We start from the raw sequence: 22138 nt of genomic DNA, 5'->3' as shown, positions 1-22138 counted from the left end.
GTCCCAACAACCGGCTCAAACACCACTAACCTATTTTACCACCTACACAACAGTCATGTGAAACAGTACGGAGAGAGTCTACGGATCAGACCCCAGAAAGTACAGTCGAGTGCTCAAAACAAACCCCAGACTCAGACGTTGCAAGTGGCTTTTGTCCGCGCCACACCATATGGCAAAGAATCACGAAGATGGAAGGAGATAACAGCTGCCGTTACAACTTACATCTGCAAAGACATGGCCCCAATTTACACAGTCGAGAAACAGGGGTTTCGTGAGTTAGTGCAAACACTCGACCCAAGGTATCAAATAGAATTTTATTTGAATTTATTTTACCTTTATTTAACTAGGCAAGTCAGTTAAGAACATTCTAATTTTCAATGATGGCCTAGGAACAGTGGATTAACTGCCTTGTTCAGGGACAGAACAACAGATTTTTACCTTGTCAGCTCGGCGATTCGATCTTGCAACCTTTCGGTTACTGGTCCAACGCTCTAACCACTAGGCTGCCTGCTGGTTACTAGTCCAACGCTCTGACCACTAGGCTGCCTGCTGGTTACTAGTCCAACGCTCTAACCACTAGGCTGCCTGCTGGTTACTAGTCCAACGCTCTGACCACTAGGCTGCCTGCTGGTTACTAGTCCAACGCTCTGACCACTAGGCTGCCTGCTGGTTACTAGTCCAACGCTCTGACCACTAGGCTGCCTGCTGGTTACTAGTCCAACGCTCTGACCACTAGGCTGCCTGCTGGTTACTAGTCCAACGCTCTAACCACTAGGCTGCCTGCTGGTTACTAGTCCAACGCTCTGACCACTAGGCTGCCTGCTGGTTACTAGTCCAACGCTCTGACCACTAGGCTGCCTGCTGGTTACTAGTCCAACGCTCTGACCACTAGGCTGCCTGCTGGTTACTAGTCCAACGCTCTGACCACTAGGCTGCCTGCTGGTTACTAGTCCAACGCTCTGACCACTAGGCTGCCTGCTGGTTACTAGTCCAACGCTCTGACCACAAGGCTGCCTGCTGGTTACTAGTCCAACGCTCTGACCACTAGGCTGCCTGCTGGTTACTAGTCCAACGCTCTGACCACTAGGCTGCCTGCTGGTTACTAGTCCAACGCTCTGACCACTAGGCTGCCTGCTGGTTACTAGTCCAACGCTCTGACCACTAGGCTGCCTGCTGGTTACTAGTCCAACGCTCTGACCACTAGGCTGCCTGCTGGTTACTAGTCCAACGCTCTGACCACTAGGCTACCTGCCACCCCATATGTGACACGTATTAATGCCAAAATAACATGCAGAACAGGCAAGCCCCCCCCACCCACCCCCACCAAAAATATATATTTTCGGCCTATTTTTATTTAGTTTGCAACTATAGTTGAAGTGTTTTCTATTTACCTTTTTAGATTTAATATTTTATATTTTGTTACGTGCTTAATTGAACATTTGCACAAAGGTTCTAAATAAAAGAAGAAATATTCAAATATGAGTCAGTACCTTTTATTTGTTGAGTATAATTCAAAATGTAATAAGAAATAGGCCTTTACATGTGGTCATTTTATATAAACTATTTATTCATTGAATTTACAGAAAATGTGCTATATCGTGATATGTATCGTTATCGGGATATGAAATGACCTATGTCAGGATATGAGGTTTTGGCCATATCTACCCAGCCCTAGCCTGCAGAGTACCTCACATGTTTGGTTCTCAGACTGCTTTTACAAGGTTAGGGATAACCTTCCCTTGACCTTTGCCCCCCTACTCTGGGTCGTCCACTAACCCATGTTTTTCCTACCCCTCCTCCTTCTCCCTGCAGGTGAGGAAGTACAAGGGCATGATCCTGGAGGACCTGGAGAATGCCCTGGCCGAGCACGCCCCCCCCGGGGGGGAACTAACCTCCGAGCTGCCCCCCCTCACCATTGACGGCATCCCCGTCTCTGTGGACAAGATGACACAGGTGAGATGATACACTGACACACACAGCTATATTTATTCATGTTTATGGGTGAGATGATACACTGACACACACAGCTATATTTATTCATGTTTATGGGTGAGATGAACCTAGCTATATTTATCATGTTATGGGTGAGATGATACACTGACACACACAGCTATATTTATTCATGTTTATGGGTGAGATGATACACTGACACACACAGCTATATTTATTCATGTTTATGGGTGAGATGATACACTGACACACACAGCTATATTTATTCATGTTTATGGGTGAGATGAGAACCCTCGTCTGTCCAGCAGATGGCGCCAGTTGGTTATAAATCCCTCACTGCTCAGACCATGGTTTCATGCGTTGGCTACGCTAGAAAATGACATGCTTCAAGGTCAAATGCCCCTTTTAGGTCAATTTGTCAAGGTTGTCACCTGTTCTCATGATGATAGTTGCCACTAGTTTCTCCAGCATGAGTTGCTCGTTAGAACTATAGATCCTATTTGATTCTAGTTTGTAATTTAACTACCGTAAATTCCGGACTATAAGCCGCAACTTTTTTCCCAGGCTTTGAACCTCGCGGCTTAAACAATGACTCGGCTAATATATGGATTTTTCCCGCTTTCAATTTTTTACATTTTTTTTTTTTAACATTCTGTGACGTGCTCCGTTTTTTGGCGGCATGAAGCTTTCATTAGACCAATGAAATTGCCGAACGGGTTACGGTCAAACAACTTTTTTGTTTACTGTTTAGATTAAATCGAGCGCTCTCAAACTTCCCATCATTCTGATTACGGTAGTCATTTTGTCACCCTCATCATGGCAAAGACACGGAGAAATGCATATGATGCAGTTTTCAAGTTAAAGGCGATTGATCTGGCTGTTGGAAAAGGAAATAGAGCTGCTGCACGGGAGCTTGGTCTTAATGAGTCGATGATAAGACATTGGAAACAGCAGCGTGAGGAATTGACTCAGTGCGAAAAGACAACTAAAGCTTATTGCTAATTTTTTATTTTTTGTTACAAGCCGTGTTTCGTTAAAGCCTATTTATTTTTGTTACAAGCCGTGTTTCGTTAAAGCCTGTGTAAAGTTCATTTGTTTCAATGTACCGGTAGGCACCTGCGGCTTATAGACATGTGCGGCTTATTTATGTTCAAAATAGTAAAAATAAAAAAAATCGGTGGGTGCGGCTTATATTCAGGTGCGCTTAATAGTCCAATTACGGTATGTAACTTCATGAGACACATTTGGAATCCATAATGAGCCAAACAAGGCTTTCCGATATGCCCGTATCGTTTTAAGAGGCAGATATCCTCCATTTGGTTGTCAGGGTGTGGTGCCAGTCAGTATGAGAGGAAGAGAAAGCAGTGAACGCTGTGTCCTGGTCCACACTAGAGTCCTGTTCTGTAGGCACGAAGCGGACTGAAACAGGGAGGTGCTATCTGAACTTATCCAAAAAGTAAGAGCCACTCATTTTTGTTTTTCCATTCCAAAGTGTTTTGCTTCGCTGTGCCCTAATGAACACAGCCCAGAGATGGCTCACAGAGTAGTCTTCATCCCAAGTGGTGCTAGCTTGTTTACTTCACTGCTGACACAGTCATTGGATCGTCATCATCAGAGACTTGGTACCATGGCTCGCCCTCAGAGACACTACCCCAGGGAGAGGGGACAGAGGCAGCCAATCACTGAGCCCACAGGGATAGAAACAGCCAATCACACGGCCCACAGGGAGAGGAGCGGCCAATCCTGTCTCCTTTGGGGCAGGCGTGATAGAACCAGGAAGAATCTCGATGGTTGTTGTTTTTTTGTTTGTTTTTTAGTTGAGGAGAGGAGGATCTGTTGCCTTACTTTACTCTGCCAAAGCTGGTTGGCAATGGGTTTACGGACGGTGTGTTCTTATTTTTTTATTTCACCTTTATTTAACCAGTTGAGAACAAGATCTCATTTACAACTGCGACCTGGCCAAGATAAAGCAAAGCAGTGCGACACAAACAACAGAGTTACACATGGAATAAACAAGCGTACAGTCAATAACACAACAGAGAAAAAAGGGGGGGGGGGAGAAAGTATATAAAGTTTGTGAAAATGGCGTGAGGAGGTAAGGCAATAAATAGGCCATCGTAGCGAAGTAATTACAGTTTGGCAAATTAACACTGTAGTGATAGATGAGCAAGTAGAAATACTGGTGTGCCGAAAAGTAAATAAAAACAATATGGTAATGAGGTAGGTAGCTTGGATGGGCTATTTACAGGTGGGCTATGTACAGCTGCAGCGATCGGTTAGCTGATGTTTAAAGTTAGTGAGGGAAATATCAATCACCAATTTTTGCGATTCGTTCCAGTCATTGGCAGCAGAGAACTGGAAGGAAAGGTCGGCCAAAGGAGGTGTTGTCTTTGGGGATGACCAGTGAGAGATACCTGCTGGAGCGCGTGCTACGGGTGGGTGCTGTTATCGTGACCATTGAGCTGAGATAAGGCGGAGCTTTACCTAGCAAAGACTTATAGATGACCTGGAGCCAGTGGGTCTGGCGACGAATATGTAGCGAGGGCCAGCCGACTAGAGCATACAGGTCGCAGTGGTGGGTGATATATGGGGCTTTGGTGACAAAACGGATGGCACTGTGATAGACTGCATCCAGTTTGCTGAGTAGAGTGTTGGAGGCTATTTTGTAAATGGCATCGCCGAAGTCAAGGATCGGTAGGATAGTCAGTTTTACGAGGGTATGTTTGGCGGCGTGAGTGAAGGAGGCTTTGTTGCGAAATAGGAAGCCAATTCTAGATTTCATTTTGGATTGGAGATGTTTAATATGAGTCTGGAAGAAAAGTTTACAGTCTAGCCAGACACCTAGGTATTTGTAGAGTTCCACATATTCTAAGTCAGAACCGTCCAGAGTAGTGATGCTAGTCGGGCGGACGGGTGGTTGCGGGCAGCGAACGGTTGAAAAGCATGCATTTACTTTTACTAGCGTTTAAGAGCAGTTCGAGGCCACGGAAGTAGTGTTTTATGGCATTGAAGCTCGTTTGGAGGTTAGTTAACACTGTGTCCAAAAAGGGGCCAGAAGTATACAGAATGGTGTCGTCTGCATAGAGGTGGATCAGAGAATCATCAGCAGCGAGAGCGACATCATTGATATATACAGAGAAGAGAGTCGGCCCAAGAATTGAACCCTGTGGCACCCCCATAGAGACTGCCAGAGGTCCGGACAACAGGCCCTCCGATTTGACACACTGAACTCTGAGACGTAGTTGGTGAACCAGGCGAGGCAGTCATTTGAGAAACCAAGGCTGTTGAGTCTACCGATAAGAATACGGTGATTGACAGAGTCGAAAACCTTGGCCAGGTCGATGAAGACGGCTGCACAGTACTGTCTTTTATCAATGGTGGTTATGATATCGTTTAGTACCTTGGAAGCCAGATTGCACAGCGGAGAAGGTACGGTGGGATTCAAAATGGTTAGTGATCTGTTTATTAACTTGGCTTTCGAAGACCTTAGAAAGGCAGGGCAGGATGGATATAGGTCTATAACAGTTTGGGTCTAGAGTGTCACCCCCCTTTGAATAGGGGGATGACGGCGGCAGCTTTCAATCTTTAGGGATCTCGGACAATACGAAAGAGAGGTTGAACAGACTGGTAATATGGGTTGAGACAATGGCGGCGAATAATTTTCGGAAGAGAGGGTCCAGATTGTCTAGCCCAGCTGATTTGTATGTGTCCAGGTTTTGCAACGGGGGGGGGTTCTGGAGCAGCTGGAGAGCCAGGTCAAATCAGTATCCCAGGACACTCACCTGGCTGGGGCCAGAGTGACGGGAGAGTATGGGCTTTGTGGAGATGTAGTCTGTCGACTGCTACTATGCTGAATAGGTGTCTCTTTCAAAAGAGATGCTCTCAATGAGACAAACCTGTATACATGTAAAGGTTAAATATAGTAGTGGAGTGGAAGACATGGTTGTGCCAGGAGAAAGGCTCAAATAAGAGGTTGTAAGATGGATAGGGATTGAGTGACAACCAGGGGAGGGGAGTCACCCTGACTATCCCTGGAGAGGCTCATCTGGCTGGGTTTGGGGAGTTCACGAGAGGGCCCTGGTGGCTGGTGGTATGGAGAGCCTAGGAGCAGCAGGTGAGTCAAGAGACCAGCCAGGGTGAGCCAACCCGTAATTACAGCTCTTTGGGTTTGGAGTGGCTGGCTGCTGATTGGCTGATAGCCTGCCGGATTAGACCAAAGGGAGGGGGTTAACGCCACACACAGTCACTGTAATTAGGCCATCTGTCCCCCAATTCCCCCCTCACCAGCTTCAGGTGGAGAAACAGAGGCACTGAGGAGCTTACTATAGCTGTTGCTACCTGCTACATTAGTAAACTAGTCTTTGTCGGTCTCCATTTTATAAACTCTGACATGTGTGTTTCTGTTGTTTTTGAGAGGGTTTCTCCAAACGCTAATTCACTGGCTGCAACTACAGCAGGACTGAGACGAAGACGGGTCAGAATGGCTTTCTCAAAAACAATTTCTAGTATGATATGTTATTACCAGAGGTTACCCATCCATCTTTCAGACTGTCCAGAGCCAGTCAAGGCACCGCCATTTTGTCTACTCTCTCAGAACACAGAGCAAACTGGATAGCTGTGTGGTGATTCTATTTTTAGCCAAATCTACTCAGTGATGTCAATGTGGGTAGATGCTGCAGTGGCCCCATCCCTACCCCGGCCCCAGTATTACCAGGGACACTGAGGACATGGGGACTAAACCCACCCCAGCTGGGGAAGACACACACACAGGGCTACACATACCACACACACAGGGCACTGGTAAGGCCCCCTTCATCTCAGAGGAGGAGGGGGCAAATCAGAATAAATAAATGAGGAGGCCTCTTATGCAAATAGGTTGGATGAGTCCAAGCAATCAGGCTTCATTGTGGTTAGTCGTCAATCCTAACTGTTCAGAGTACAGTTCACAGAGTACAGCACACCACTTAAACAGTAGGGAGAATGAATGAAACATCATCCACCTACTACTGGTTTAAAACTACCACTGAATCTCCTCTGGTCACTACAGCAGTCTGTTAACATGTTATTGAACTGTAGTGAATCTCCTCTGGTCACTACAGCAGTCTGTTAACATGTTATTGAACTGTAGTGAATCTCCTCTGGTCACTACAGCAGTCTGTTAACATGTTATTGAACTGTAGTGAATCTCACTGAATCTCCTCTGGTCACTACAGCAGTCTGTTAACATGTTATTGAACTGTAGTGAATCTCCTCTGGTCACTACAGCAGTCTGTTAACATGTTATTGAACTGTAGTGAATCTCCTCTGGTCACTACAGCAGTCTGTTAACATGTTATTGAACTGTAGTGAATCTCATCCTCTGGTCACTACAGCAGTCTGTTAACATGTTATTGAACTGTAGTGAATCTCCTCTGGTCACTACAGCAGTCTGTTAACATGTTATTGAACTGTAGTGAATCTCACTGAATCTCCTCTGGTCACTACAGCAGTCTGTTAACATGTTATTGAACTGTAGTGAATCTCCTCTGGTCACTACAGCAGTCTGTTAACATGTTATTGAACTGTAGTGAATCTCACTGAATCTCCTCTGGTCACTACAGCAGTCTGTTAACATGTTATTGAACTGTAGTGAATCTCCTCTGGTCACTACAGCAGTCTGTTAACATGTTATTGAACTGTAGTTAATATGGGTGTGTTTATCTGGATGTAGTTGTTTGTTACAGTACAACTGATGGAGACTAGAGTGTCAGCTATTGAGGCGGTTCAGGTTTTCTGCCCAGAACAGGGTTTTGTTCATTTGGGCAGGCAACAGCGAAAAGTTGTAAAATGTTTTTCAGCGGAAAAGGAAAGAGCGCAGTCCAGGTAGTCCCTCTAGGTTTCAGTCTGTTTTCTTCCATTCAGTGCCACCCAAGTTCAGAGCCATTAGGCCAAGATTGTCTTAGTTCATCAGTCAGGGAGGCAGACTGGAGCCTCAGTCATAGACTGGCCTGTAGATAGACCTCAGTGCAGTGTGGTCTCCTTTTTAGAAATCCTATTTCTGGGCCCAGTCCACCTCAGCAAGCTGCAGGTATGTAATCAATACCGCTTCCCTCCCCTAGTCAAGGGCGCGTGTGTGTGTGTGTGTGTGTGTGTGTGTGTTGTGTGTGTGTGTGTGTGTGTGTGTGTGTGTGTGTGTGTGTGTGTGTGTGTGTGTGTACCACTCACCCCCTGTATCTTGTTTCCTCTGGTCAGGCCCAGCTGCGAGCGTTCATCCCAGAGATGCTGAAGTATTCGACGGGCAGGGGCAAGCCTGGCTGGGGCAAGGAGAGCTGCAAGCCCATCTGGTGGCCAGAGGACATCCCCTGGGCCAACGTGCGCAGCGACGTGCGCACTGAGGAACAGAAACAGAGGGTGAGGATGAAAACAAACTTTCCCTGTGAATTGCCTCCCTGGTATCATTACAATGTTGAATATGGTAGAGAGGTAAGACGTTGTGGAGGTCAAAGGGTCTTTGAGTGGAGACGGTTAGAGAATAATAACTTGGTGGGACAGAGTTCTACCAGGGACAATCCAACACTAATAACTTGGTGGGACAGAGTTCTACCAGGGACAATCCAACACTAATAACTTGGTGGGATAGAGTTCTACCAGGGACAATCCAACACTAATAACTTGGTGGGACAGAGTTCTACCAGGGACAATCCAACACTAATAACTTGGTGGGATAGAGTTCTACCAGGGACAATCCAACACAAATAACTTGGTGGGATAGAGTTCTACCAGGGACAATCCAACACTAATAACTTGGTGGGACAGAGTTCTACCAGGGACAATCCAACACTAATAACTTGGTGGGATAGAGTTCTACCAGGGACAATCCAACACAAATAACTTGGTGGGATAGAGTTCTACCAGGGACAATCCAACAATAAGTTATGTGGAAATGACTTCTTTACTGTTTAAAATATGTTTAGTTATGAAGCATAGGTATCAATGAATACAAATGTACATTTTGTTTGACTTACTATTTTACATAAAAGACAACAATATACAAAAAAAGTATACCATCAGAATATCATTGCAATGAAATTACTTATTCAAATGATTTATGTATTGCAACTAAAGCCCAGACTGAATTCAGCTCCGTTTCACTCCACTATATCAATTAGTAAAGTTAAACTATAGTGAAACATGGCGTAATTCTGTCTGGGTTTCAAGAGTACCGGAAACAACACAAACAATCTACCAGTCCCCTTGTATAACATCTCGTGCTGTGGCGCCCCTTGCTAGGTGTCGTGGACGCAGGCGCTGCGGACCATCGTGAAGAACTGCTACAAGCAGCATGGGCGCGAGGACCTGCTGTACGCCTTTGAGGACCAGGTGCCACAGCACACGGCCATGACCACGGCCACCCACAGCATCACCCACCTGGTGCCCTCACAGACCGTGGTGCAGACCATCAGCAACCCCGACGGCACCGTCTCCCTCATACAGGTCAGATTTCCCATAGGTACAGATCTAGGATCTCCCTTAACCAATATTTGGTCAAGTTCCGGGGTAAAGTTTCCCCTAGGAACAGATCAGCTTATTTTTTTGTGGGGTAATGCCAAACTGGCCCAAGATCTGGAATTTTGCAACCCTACTAAGGATCCAGATGCCGCAGGCCTCCCTGTCTATAGACGGCCGCAGGCCTCCCTGTCTATAGGCGGCCGCAGGCCTCCCTGTCTATGGGCGGCCGCAGGCCTCCCTGTCTATAGACGGCCGCAGGCCTCCCTGTCTATAGACGGCCGCAGGCCTCCCTGTCCATGGGCGGCCGCAGGCCTCCCTGTCCATGGGCGGCCGCAGGCCTCCCTGTCCATGGGCGGCCGCAGGCCTCCCTGTCCCTGGGCGGGCCGGCAGGCCTCCCTCTCTCTGGGTGGTGATTAAAAGATGCCCTGGGTGATGATTTGAAGGGATATAATCCATGGGAAGGATTTGGCTGTTTTGTACCCAGGCTGCCCATTGTAATCTCCCTTTCCTCTCTCTGTCTCTAACTCTCTTTTCCTCTCTCTTCCCCTCAGGTGGGCACAGGGCAGACGGTGGCCACTCTGGCCGATGCCTCGGAGCTGCCAGGCACAGTGACCGTGGCCCAGGTCAACTACACTGTGAACGACGGAGAGGTACACACACCACACACCTCATCAGTCTCTCAGAACACAAACGCGCGCACACACACACACACACACACACACACACGCTTCCAAATACACACATGTGCAGAGACACCTGATTCTCCTATCTGATGACTGTATGCGGTTGTAATGACAGTCCCTCCTGTGTGTAAGGTGTGTTACTACTATTCTGTGAGGAGTGTTAATGTTACTGTTAAGTCTCCAGAGTAGTGAACATAGCGTGTAGCTGAAATGTTTCTTTGACTGGCTCCATTACACACTTTTAGGCAATATGCCCCTTTACACCTTATCACTTATAATAAATAAATACAAAACGATTTTGATGGCGTTTTAAGCCTGAAGGTCGTTTTTCTGCAGTGTGCGGACAGCGTTTCCTCTTTTTGAGATGCTAATGTTAACCATCTCCTGATTCCTAATTGGCATATATCATTCCTCACCTCTCCTCGGCAATAGTTGATGTGTGGTGAGCTTTCTGGCGCAAAGGGGCAGTCCAGACCACACCCAGGTGGGTTCTACACATTGGTCATGGATGAGGTGATTTCCCCCTTACTATTTAAAGCGCTGACAGGGATTTTTCTGCCATTGAAATCCTTGGGCGGGCCGCCTGAACGGTTTATCGGGTCACCTAAGTCCACACAGTGAGGGAGAAAAACGTTTTTATTTTTGATAGATTTTCGGGATGGACAAACACTTTTCAGTGTAAACTTAAACAACAGATATAACGGATGTAGAAAAGACTAGATGTATATATATTAGAATATGATCTTTGAGAACTAACAATCACCAAAGTAAAAACAATAAATTTACCAGTATTGATTTTGTTATTATGTTTGAGCAAAATAACACTGCATTAGCCATGGCAGAACTGCAGGAATTTTGCTTTAAAATTGCAATATCTTCTCCCAGCTCCATGGAGAAATATGTAGAACTGCAGAAAATGATCTCTGCTCCATGGAGAAATGTGAGCCCTGCAGGAAATGAACTTTTAAAACCTCCTGAAAATGATCTCTTCTCCATGGAGAAATGTGAGCACTGCAGAAAATGATCTCCGCTCCATGGAGAAATGTGTAGAACTGCAGAAAATGATCTCCGCTCCATGGAGAAATGTGTAGAACTGCAGAAAATGATCTCCGCTCCATGGAGAAATGTGTAGAACTGCAGAAAATTATCTCCGCTCCATGGAGAAATGTGTAGAACTGCGGGAAATTGGCATAAAATGCAAATAATACTGTACACCATCAAGATGAGGGCCTCTTAAATTCATCTGCGCCTACGGGCTGACTGCGCCCGTTGCCACGCCCACCACCTAAGCCCTTTTTTGATCCAGAAAAACCCTGCGCTGATATAAAAAGCGCCATAGAAATCAGTCTTGTTTTTGTTTCATTATGTTAAGTGTTGTAGAACATGCAGCACTGTAGTGTACCTTACATTCTGGGATCCGGCGATACTGCTAGTGTGGTGTACCTTACATTCTGGGATCCGGCGATACTGCTAGTGTGGTGTACCTTACATTCTGGGATCCAGCGATACTGCTAGTGTGGTGTACCTTACATTCTGGGATCCAGCGATACTGCTAGTGTGGTGTACCTTACATTCTGGGATCCAGCGATACTGCTAGTGTGGTGTACCTTACATTCTGGGATCCAGCGATACTGCTAGTGTGGTGTACCTTACACTCTGGGATCCGGCGATACTGCTAGTGTGGTGTACCTTACATTCTGGGATCCGGCGATACTGCTAGTGTGGTGTACCTTACACTCTGGGATCCGGCGATACTGCTAGTGTGGTGTACCTTACACTCTGGGATCCGGCGATACTGCTAGTGTGGTGTACCTTACACTCTGGGATCCGGCGATACTGCTAGTGTGGTGTACCTTACACTCTGGGATCCGGCGATACTGCTAGTGTGGTGTACCTTACATTCTGGGATCCGGCGATACTGCTAGTGTGGTGTACCTTACATTCTGGGATCCGGCGATACTGCTAGTGTGGTGTACCTTACATTCTGGGATCCGGCGATACTGCTAGTGTGGTGTACCTTACACTCTGGGATCCGGCGATACTGCTAGTGTGGTGTACCTTACACTCTGGGATCCGGCGATACTGCTAGTGTGGTGTACCTTACACTCTGGGATCCGGCGATACTGCTAGTGTGGTGTACCTTACACTCTGGGATCCGGCGATACTGCTAGTGTGGTGTACCTTACACTCTGGGATCCGGCGATACTGCTAGTGTGGTGTACCTTACACTCTGGGATCCGGCGATACTGCTAGTGTGGTGTACCTTACACTCTGGGATCCGGCGATACTGCTAGTGTGGTGTACCTTACACTCTGGGATCCGGCGATACTGCTAGTGTGGTGTACCTTACACTCTGGGATCCGGCGATACTGCTAGTGTGGTGTACCTTACACTCTGGGATCCGGCGATACTGCTAGTGTGGTGTACCTTACACTCTGGGATCCGGCGATACTGCTAGTGTGGTGTACCTTACACTCTGGGATCCGGCGATACTGCTAGTGTGGTGTACCTTACACTCTGGGATCCGGCGATACTGCTAGTGTGGTGTACCTTACACTCTGGGATCCGGCGATACTGCTAGTGTGGTGTACCTTACACTCTGGGATCCGGCGATACTGCTAGTGTGGTGTACCTTACACTCTGGGATCCGGCGATACTGCTAGTGTGGTGTACCTTACACTCTGGGATCCGGCGATACTGCTAGCCATAGATGTGCACGCATGGATAAATAATCCTGTTGGTATATAGTCCTATTTCATTTTCAAGAGATGATCAATACAAGGATATGGTTTTAAATAGAATTTAATATTACTCAAGACTTTAATGCGTTCCGGCCTCCCGAGTGCACAGCGGTCTAAAACACTGCATCTCAGTGCTAGAGGCGTCCCTACAGACCCGGGTTCAAACAGCCGGCCGCGACCAGGAAACCCATGAGGCGGCGTACAATTGGCCCAGCGTTGTCCGGGTTAAGAGAGGGTTTGGCCGGCCGGGATGTCCTTGTCCCATAGCGCACTAGCGAGTCCTTGTGGCGGGCCGGGCGCATGCACGCTGACTTCTGTCGCCAACTGTACGGCTTTTCCTCCGACACATTTGGTGCGGTTGGCTTCCGAGTTAAACGAGCAGTGTGTCAAGTAGCAGTGCGGCTTGGCGGGGTCGTGTTTCGGAGGACGCATGGCCCCTCGACCTTCGCCTCTCCGGGTCCGTAGGGGAGTTGCAGCGATGGGACAAGACTAACTACCAATTGGATATCATGAAATTGGGGAGGAAAAAAGCTTTTAATCATTTTAATCAACAACAACAAAAGCTTTTATGCGTTGTCTGAATATGTTAGCCAACAAAACATTTTTATTGTAATTTGCATGATATGGTATTTGTAGGATTATCATAAATCACTATGCCTTCATCTCTTGTTGAGGAACATGTTATATTTACTGTTCTGTAACCCTGCAATGCAACTTCATACTTGTTTCAATATCATTGCTGAATACCAAGTTCTCTACTCTTCACCAGAATATGTCGGTGTGTCGCACGTTACCGATGGAGGTGTCGCCACAGTTTATTGTAAGCGGCAGATCTACGTCACATTTTATGTTAATTGACTATGACAAATGTTTGTCGAAGGATCACAATCATACTCGTTTTTGTTTGTTGTAGTGTAGAAACACCCTAACTCTGCCTCTCTCTGTCACTTTCCCCCTCTCTTACTCTCTCTCCATCTCTCTTACGACTTCCTCTCTCCATCTCTCACTTGCTCTCCCTCTCTCTTACCCTCTTCCTTCTATCCTATTTCCCCCCCTCAATCCCTCCCTCACCCCTTCCTCCATCCCTCCTTCTTCCTCCATCCCTCTCTCCCCCTCCATCCCTCTCTCCCCCTCCATCCCTCTCTCCCCCTCCATCCCTCTCTCCCCCTCCATCCCTCTCTCCCCTCTCTCTCCCCCTCCATCCCTCTCTCCCCCTCCATCCCTCTCTCCTCCTCCATCCCTCTCTCCCCCTCCATCCCTCCTTACTGGCCAGGTTGAGCAGAACTGGGCGACTCTACAGGGTGGGGAGATGACCATACAGACCACACAGGCATCCGAGGCCAATCAGGCGGTCGCGTCCCTCGCCGAGGCCGCTGTTGCCGCCTCCCAGGAGATGCAGCAGGGAGCCACCGTCACCATGGCACTTAACGGGTAGGGCGTGTTCATTAGGGCACACCGTCACCATGGCACTTAACGGGTAGGGCGTGTTCATTAGGGCACACCGTCACCATGGCACTTAACGGGTAGGGCGTGTTCATTAGGGCACACCGTCACCATGGCACTTAACCTCTCTAGGGTACGTGGGACGAAATCGTCCAACACTATTCAACAGCCAGTGACAAATCAGAGCGCCAAATTTAAAACCACAAAATGTCATAATTCAAAGTTCTCAAACATAGGACTATTTTACACCATTTGAAAGATAAGACTCTCGTTAATCTAACCACATTGTCCGATTTCAAAAAGGCTTTACAGCTAAAGCAAAACATTAGATTATGTCAGGAGAGTACTCTGCCAAAAATAATAATAATCACACAGCCATTTTCATTCATGAATAACGTTCACAAAATACATAACAATTATTTTAAGAATTATAGATACAGAACTCCTTTATGCAATCGCGGTGTCAGATTTTAAAATAGCTTTTCGGCGAAAGCACATTTTGCAATATTCTAAGTACATAGCCCGGCCATCACGGCTAGCTAATTTGACACCCACCAAGTTTGGCCCTCACCAAACTCAGATTTACTATAAGAAAAATTGGATTACCTTTGCTGTTCTTCGTCAGAATGCACTCCCAGGACTTCTACTTCAACAACAAATGTTGTTTTGGTTCCAAATAATCCATAGTTATATTCAAATAGCTCCGTTTTGTTCGTGCGTTCAGGTCAGAATCCGAAGGGTGACGAGCAAGCGCATTTCGTGACAAACAAATTCTAAATATTCCCGTACCGTACTTCGAAGCATGTGAAACGCTGTTTAAAATACATTTTTATGCTATTTTTCTCGTAAAATAGCGATAATATTCCAACCGGGCGACGTTGTATTCATTCAAAGGCTGAAAGAAAAAAATTTAGTAGTCTCGTGGACGCGCATCTTCAGTGTCACTGTTCCCAGCCTGACCACTCACAAACAGAGCTCCTGTACTTCGCCCGGAGACTGCAGACACCCCATTCCACTTTCTGGCGCCTTCTGAGAGCCAATGGAAGCCTTAGAAAATGTCACGTTACAGCAGAGATGCTGTATTTTCGATAGAGATGCCACAGAAGGAGAACAAATTGTCAGACGGGGCACTTCCTGTATGGAATCTTCTCAGGTTTTGGCCTGCCATATGAGTTCTGTTATACTCACAGACACCATTCAAACATTTTTAGAAACTTTAGAGTGGTTTCTATCCAAATCTACTAATTATATGCATATTCTCGTTTCTGGGCAAGAGTAGTAACCAGTTTAAATCGGGTACGTTTTTTATCCGGCCGTGCAAATACTGCCCCCTAGCCCCAACAGGTTAACGGGTAGGGCGTGTTCATTAGGGCACACCGTCACCATGGCATTTAATTAGGTGGGGAGTGTTCATTAGGGCACACAGTCACCATGGCACTTAACAGGTAGGGCGTGTTCATTAGGGCACACCGTCACCATGGCACTTAACAGGTAGGGCGTGTTCATTAGGGCACACCGTCACCATGGCACTTAACAGGTAGGGCGTGTTCAGGGGGGTTGGTGTCAAGGGACAAGCAGGGTCGTCCAGCCAGGCGAAGAAAATGTGCATCTCAACAGCATTGTGGACAATCAGGCCATATGCTGTATCTGCACTGACTCTGGGAGTAGGTGACTATTGAGAGTACTTAGTCTGGGGGACCAGTCTTCATAATGACAACACACAGATACCACAGCCATTAGATGACCCATCCATGTTTACTTAAAGGCCTAGTGCAGTCAAATGTGACCAACCGGGCCTGGCTGCATGACGTAATGCACAACCTCATACGGACCTTCTGATAGGACGAGGCAGAGCCCTGTTGGTCAGGTGACCCATGGGCTGTGCCTCTGGCGCTTTTATAAACCATCCCAATTCCCCCAGGCTCCACAGCGGACTGCTATTGGTTCGACTACTGTAGGCTAGTTGGTGAGTGATGACCTCATGACCTGTGGACCCATTAGCTGAATACTGAGAGTAAAGATACTCACTGGCAAGGACTGCAGGACAGCGGCCTTCCTTTGTCAATACATGTGTTTTACCCAAGAGTTACACCTAGTCATCAGAGTGTATCTTTTGATCTACTGACAGTCATCAGTGTGTATGTTTTGATCTACTGACAGTCATCAGTGTGTATGTTTTGATCTACTGACAGTCATCAGTGTGTATGTTTTGAGCTACTGACAGTCATCAGTGTGTATGTGTGTATGTTTTGATCTACTGACAGTCATCAGTGTGTATGTTTTGAGCTACTGACAGTCATCAGTGTGTATGTTTTGAGCTACTGACAGTCATCAGTGTGTATGTTTTGAGCTACTGACAGTCATCAGTGTGTATGTTTTGAGCTACTGACAGTCATCAGTGTGTATGTTTTGATCTACTGACAGTCATCAGTGTGTATGTTTTGATCTACTGACAGTCATCAGTGTGTATGTTTTGAGCTACTCAGTCATCAGTGTGTATGTTTTGAGCTACTGACAGTCATCAGTGTGTGTGTTTTGAGCTACTGACAGTCATCAGTGTGTATGTTTTGAGCTACTGACAGTCATCAGTGTGTATGTTTTGAGCAACACAGTCGTCAGTGTGTATGTTTTGAGCAACACAGTCGTCAGTGTGTATGTTTTGAGCAACACAGTCGTCAGTGTGTATGTTTTGAGCTACTGACAGTCGTCAGTGTGTATGTTTTGATCTACACAGTCATCAGTGTGTATGTTTTGATCTACACAGTCATCAGTGTGTATGTTTTGAGCTACACAGTCATCAGTGTGTATGTTTTGAGCAACACAGTCGTCAGTGTGTATGTTTTGAGCAACACAGTCGTCAGTGTGTATGTTTTGAGCTACTGACAGTCATCAGTGTGTATGTTTTGATCTACTGACAGTCATCAGTGTGTATGTTTTGATCTACTGACAGTCATCAGTGTGTATGTTTTGAGCTACTCAGTCATCAGTGTGTATGTTTTGAGCTACTGACAGTCATCAGTGTGTGTGTTTTGAGCTACTGACAGTCATCAGTGTGTGTGTTTTGAGCTACTGACAGTCATCAGTGTGTATGTTTTGAGCTACTGACAGTCATCAGTGTGTATGTTTTGAGCAACACAGTCGTCAGTGTGTATGTTTTGAGCAACACAGTCGTCAGTGTGTATGTTTTGAGCAACACAGTCGTCAGTGTGTATGTTTTGAGCTACTGACAGTCGTCAGTGTGTATGTTTTGATCTACACAGTCGTCAGTGTGTATGTTTTGATCTACACAGTCATCAGTGTGTATGTTTTGAGCTACTGACAGTCATCAGTGTGTATGTTTTGAGCTACTGACAGTCATCAGTGTGTATGTTTTGATCTACTGACAGTCATCAGTGTGTATGTTTTGATCTACTGACAGTCATCAGTGTGTATGTTTTGAGCTACTGACAGTCATCAGTATGTGTGTTTTGAGCTACTGACAGTCATCAGTATGTGTGTTTTGAGCTACTGACAGTCATCAGTGTGTGTGTTTTGAGCTACTGACAGTCATCAGTGTGTGTGTTTTGAGCTACTGACAGTCATCAGTGTGTATGTTTTGAGCTACTGACAGTCATCAGTGTGTATGTTTTGAGCTACTGACAGTCATCAGTGTGTATGTTTTGAGCTACTGACAGTCATCAGTGTGTATGTTTTGAGCTACTGACAGTCATCAGTGTGTATGTTTTGAGCAACACAGTCGTCAGTGTGTATGTTTTGAGCTACTGACAGTCGTCAGTGTGTATGTTTTGATCTACACAGTCATCAGTGTGTATGTTTTGATCTACACAGTCATCAGTGTGTATGTTTTGATCTACACAGTCGTCAGTGTGTATGTTTTGAGCAACACAGTCGTCAGTGTGTATGTTTTGAGCAACACAGTCGTCAGTGTGTATGTTTTGAGCAACACAGTCGTCAGTGTGTATGTTTTGAGCAACACAGTCGTCAGTGTGTATGTTTTGAGCAACACAGTCGTCAGTGTGTATGTTTTGAGCTACTGACAGTCGTCAGTGTGTATGTTTTGAGCTACTGACAGTCATCAGTGTGTATGTTTTGATCTACTGACAGTCATCAGTGTGTATGTTTTGAGCTACTCAGTCATCAGTGTGTATGTTTTGAGCTACTGACAGTCATCAGTGTGTGTGTTTTGAGCTACTGACAGTCATCAGTATGTGTGTTTTGAGCTACTGACAGTCATCAGTGTGTGTGTTTTGAGCTACTGACAGTCATCAGTGTGTGTGTTTTGAGCTACTGACAGTCATCAGTGTGTGTGTTTTGAGCTACTGACAGTCATCAGTGTGTATGTTTTGAGCTACTGACAGTCATCAGTGTGTATGTTTTGAGCAACACAGTCGTCAGTGTGTATGTTTTGAGCAACACAGTCGTCAGTGTGTATGTTTTGAGCAACACAGTCGTCAGTGTGTATGTTTTGAGCAACACAGTCGTCAGTGTGTATGTTTTGAGCTACTGACAGTCGTCAGTGTGTATGTTTTGAGCTACTGACAGTCGTCAGTGTGTATGTTTTGAGCTACTGACAGTCGTCAGTGTGTATGTTTTGAGCTACACAGTCATCAGTGTGTATGTTTTGAGCTACACAGTCATCAGTGTGTATGTTTTGATCTACTGACAGTCATCAGTGTGTATGTTTTGAGCAACACAGTCGTCAGTGTGTATGTTTTGAGCTACTGACAGTCGTCAGTGTGTATGTTTTGAGCTACTGACAGTCATCAGTGTGTATGTTTTGAGCTACTGACAGTCATCAGTGTGTATGTTTTGAGCTACTGACAGTCATCAGTGTGTATGTTTTGAGCTACTGACAGTCATCAGTGTGTATGTTTTGAGCAACACAGTCGTCAGTGTGTATGTTTTGAGCTACTGACAGTCGTCAGTGTGTATGTTTTGATCTACACAGTCATCAGTGTGTATGTTTTGATCTACACAGTCATCAGTGTGTATGTTTTGATCTACACAGTCGTCAGTGTGTATGTTTTGAGCAACACAGTCGTCAGTGTGTATGTTTTGAGCAACACAGTCGTCAGTGTGTATGTTTTGAGCAACACAGTCGTCAGTGTGTATGTTTTGAGCAACACAGTCGTCAGTGTGTATGTTTTGAGCAACACAGTCGTCAGTGTGTATGTTTTGAGCTACTGACAGTCGTCAGTGTGTATGTTTTGAGCTACTGACAGTCATCAGTGTGTATGTTTTGATCTACTGACAGTCATCAGTGTGTATGTTTTGAGCTACTCAGTCATCAGTGTGTATGTTTTGAGCTACTGACAGTCATCAGTGTGTGTGTTTTGAGCTACTGACAGTCATCAGTATGTGTGTTTTGAGCTACTGACAGTCATCAGTGTGTGTGTTTTGAGCTACTGACAGTCATCAGTGTGTGTGTTTTGAGCTACTGACAGTCATCAGTGTGTGTGTTTTGAGCTACTGACAGTCATCAGTGTGTATGTTTTGAGCTACTGACAGTCATCAGTGTGTATGTTTTGAGCAACACAGTCGTCAGTGTGTATGTTTTGAGCAACACAGTCGTCAGTGTGTATGTTTTGAGCAACACAGTCGTCAGTGTGTATGTTTTGAGCAACACAGTCGTCAGTGTGTATGTTTTGAGCTACTGACAGTCGTCAGTGTGTATGTTTTGAGCTACTGACAGTCGTCAGTGTGTATGTTTTGAGCTACTGACAGTCGTCAGTGTGTATGTTTTGAGCTACACAGTCATCAGTGTGTATGTTTTGAGCTACACAGTCATCAGTGTGTATGTTTTGATCTACTGACAGTCATCAGTGTGTATGTTTTGAGCAACACAGTCGTCAGTGTGTATGTTTTGAGCTACTGACAGTCGTCAGTGTGTATGTTTTGATCTACTGACAGTCATCAGTGTGTATGTTTTGAGCTACTGACAGTCATCAGTGTGTATGTTTTGAGCAACACAGTCATCAGTGTGTATGTTTTGAGCTACTGACAGTCATCTCTAACAGGTTTCTCTTGTGAAATAGATTTGATGTCAGTGAGACTAAACTGTATATTTAAATGTTAAATCAAATAAAAACTGTAACCATGATATAATGTTGTTACAGAATGTCATTACGTAACACACTGTGTCAATCTAAAAACATCCAAACTGAATGAAACCTGCAGAAACATTTTGAGATTGGGAGAAATCTAATTCTGTAAACAATGTGCACAATGCACACATCTCCTGCTGCACTGCTTAGGGGTGGGGCTCTCTGTGGGCTTAATGCAGGATGCTGGTACAAGGGTGTGGAGTCAGAATCCTGCTGTCCCAGAATGCCGCAGTGGGATTGAGAGATGCTCTCTCCTCTCTGTTTATAATGGAGTAGGATGAAGTTGCCCATAGACACTGATTTTGGGTCAGTTTAGCATGTCCCCCACTGATGGTTAAAGGTCCAGCCCAGTGCAGTCAAATGGGTGATTTCCTGTGTTTTATATATTTCCACACTGAGGTTGGAATAATACTTTGAAATTGTATAAAATGATGATAATGCCATTTTAGTGTTAGAGCTGTTTGAAAAGACCGCCTGAAATTTCACCATGCAGTAAATTAGTTAATAGACCAATAAGAAAGAGGATTCCAAACATCTGCCAATAACAGCTGAAGTTACATTTTCCTCTCCCCACTCAGACCACTCTAGTCCTAGCAAAGTTCTTGTTTGAGAAATTGTCCTTTATTAAGAAGCTATTTTAGTTGAAACCGTTTTAATTGAAAACAATCATGTAAGGTCCTTAATTGTTACCTAGAAATGATTTGATATTGAGATAAAAACAGCTGCATTGGGCCTTTAAGGACAGTGCTTGCATTGGCAATGGGGCATCTTATAGCGTGAACAAAGTGCATCTAGGTGTATTCATATCAGCAAGTGCTGACACGAGACCCTGGGGTCTGAGCCGTAACAAGGGAGGGGCAGGCAACTAGGCTGAATAGTGTTATTCCCATAGTCTCTAATTGCATAGGTAGTTCTATAACACCTGTGATGTCAGAAAGCGGGGACGGTTGGAGCAGGAAACTAAGGGTCCCATAGGGACATGGGGTCAGCTGCTTTTTCCTCCCGTTTCAGTGTTTAATTTTAGTTAATTAATTAGCCGTTACCTTTGTACTCAACTGCCTCGCCTGGTTTCTGGGGTGTTAAGTGGTTGCTAACCAACCAATCAGCCGCTACATTTATTCCTCACAAAACCACTGCTGAATGAGTTTGCACTTTTCACAAAAGTGTGGTAACGGGTGTTTGTGAACTAAACAGTAAAACTGGTTTAAAGTCATTTGTTTTTTTGGAACCTATTGTGTGTACTAAGTGTGAAGATGCTGGCGGTGCACTTGTTAACACTACGGTAGATGCTGGCGGTGCACTCGTCGACACTACGGTAGTTTGGAGTCATTTCCTCCAGTGTCTTGGAGTTCCCATTGGGGCTTGTTACAGGAGTCCTCTTCCCTCCTGGTTACCTCATGTGAGCAGCGTTGCACTCTGCACTGCCAGAACCTTCCGTCCCTGTTTCCCAACCCCCAGTGCCCACTGAGGAGGGAAAAGGCTTTTTTTTTTCTCTCAAAAAGAGCTTATTTTTTTATCCTAGTGGATGTTCTCATTATGACAGAATGGTTGAAAATGGGATATGTCAATTCTTGTCAGTGTGATCTTTAGTTTGTTCTATAAATGTGAGCTGTAAACAGTCATTCTATGAATCGTTGTGGATGAAACTCTTGGGTGTTGATTATATTTCCTATGTCGTTTGGCTGGAAGAGGAGAACTAGAAGTTAGTATCCCTGTTGAGGAATATGTG

At 45.5% G+C, this 22138-nt stretch overlaps 1 protein-coding gene across 1 annotated transcript in view; it reads left to right on the top strand.

Moving 5' to 3' along the window:
• The window catches only part of LOC106609786 (nuclear respiratory factor 1), a 43117-nt gene that overhangs the window by 3996 nt on the left and 16983 nt on the right, over positions 1-22138 (top strand). The window contains 7 exon segments of the mRNA XM_045711669.1: positions 1813-1953; positions 8182-8340; positions 9220-9423; positions 9990-10088; positions 10554-10634; positions 13632-13682; positions 14136-14293. Coding sequence (XP_045567625.1) covers positions 1813-1953; positions 8182-8340; positions 9220-9423; positions 9990-10088; positions 10554-10634; positions 13632-13682; positions 14136-14293 — 893 coding nt within the window.

Source organism: Salmo salar, unplaced genomic scaffold (genome assembly GCF_905237065.1).
Source record: "Salmo salar unplaced genomic scaffold, Ssal_v3.1, whole genome shotgun sequence".
Taxonomy (NCBI): Eukaryota; Metazoa; Chordata; class Actinopteri; order Salmoniformes; family Salmonidae; genus Salmo; species Salmo salar.
Note: the sequence above shows the minus strand (reverse complement) of the source record. Positions and strands in the feature narration are given on the sequence as shown.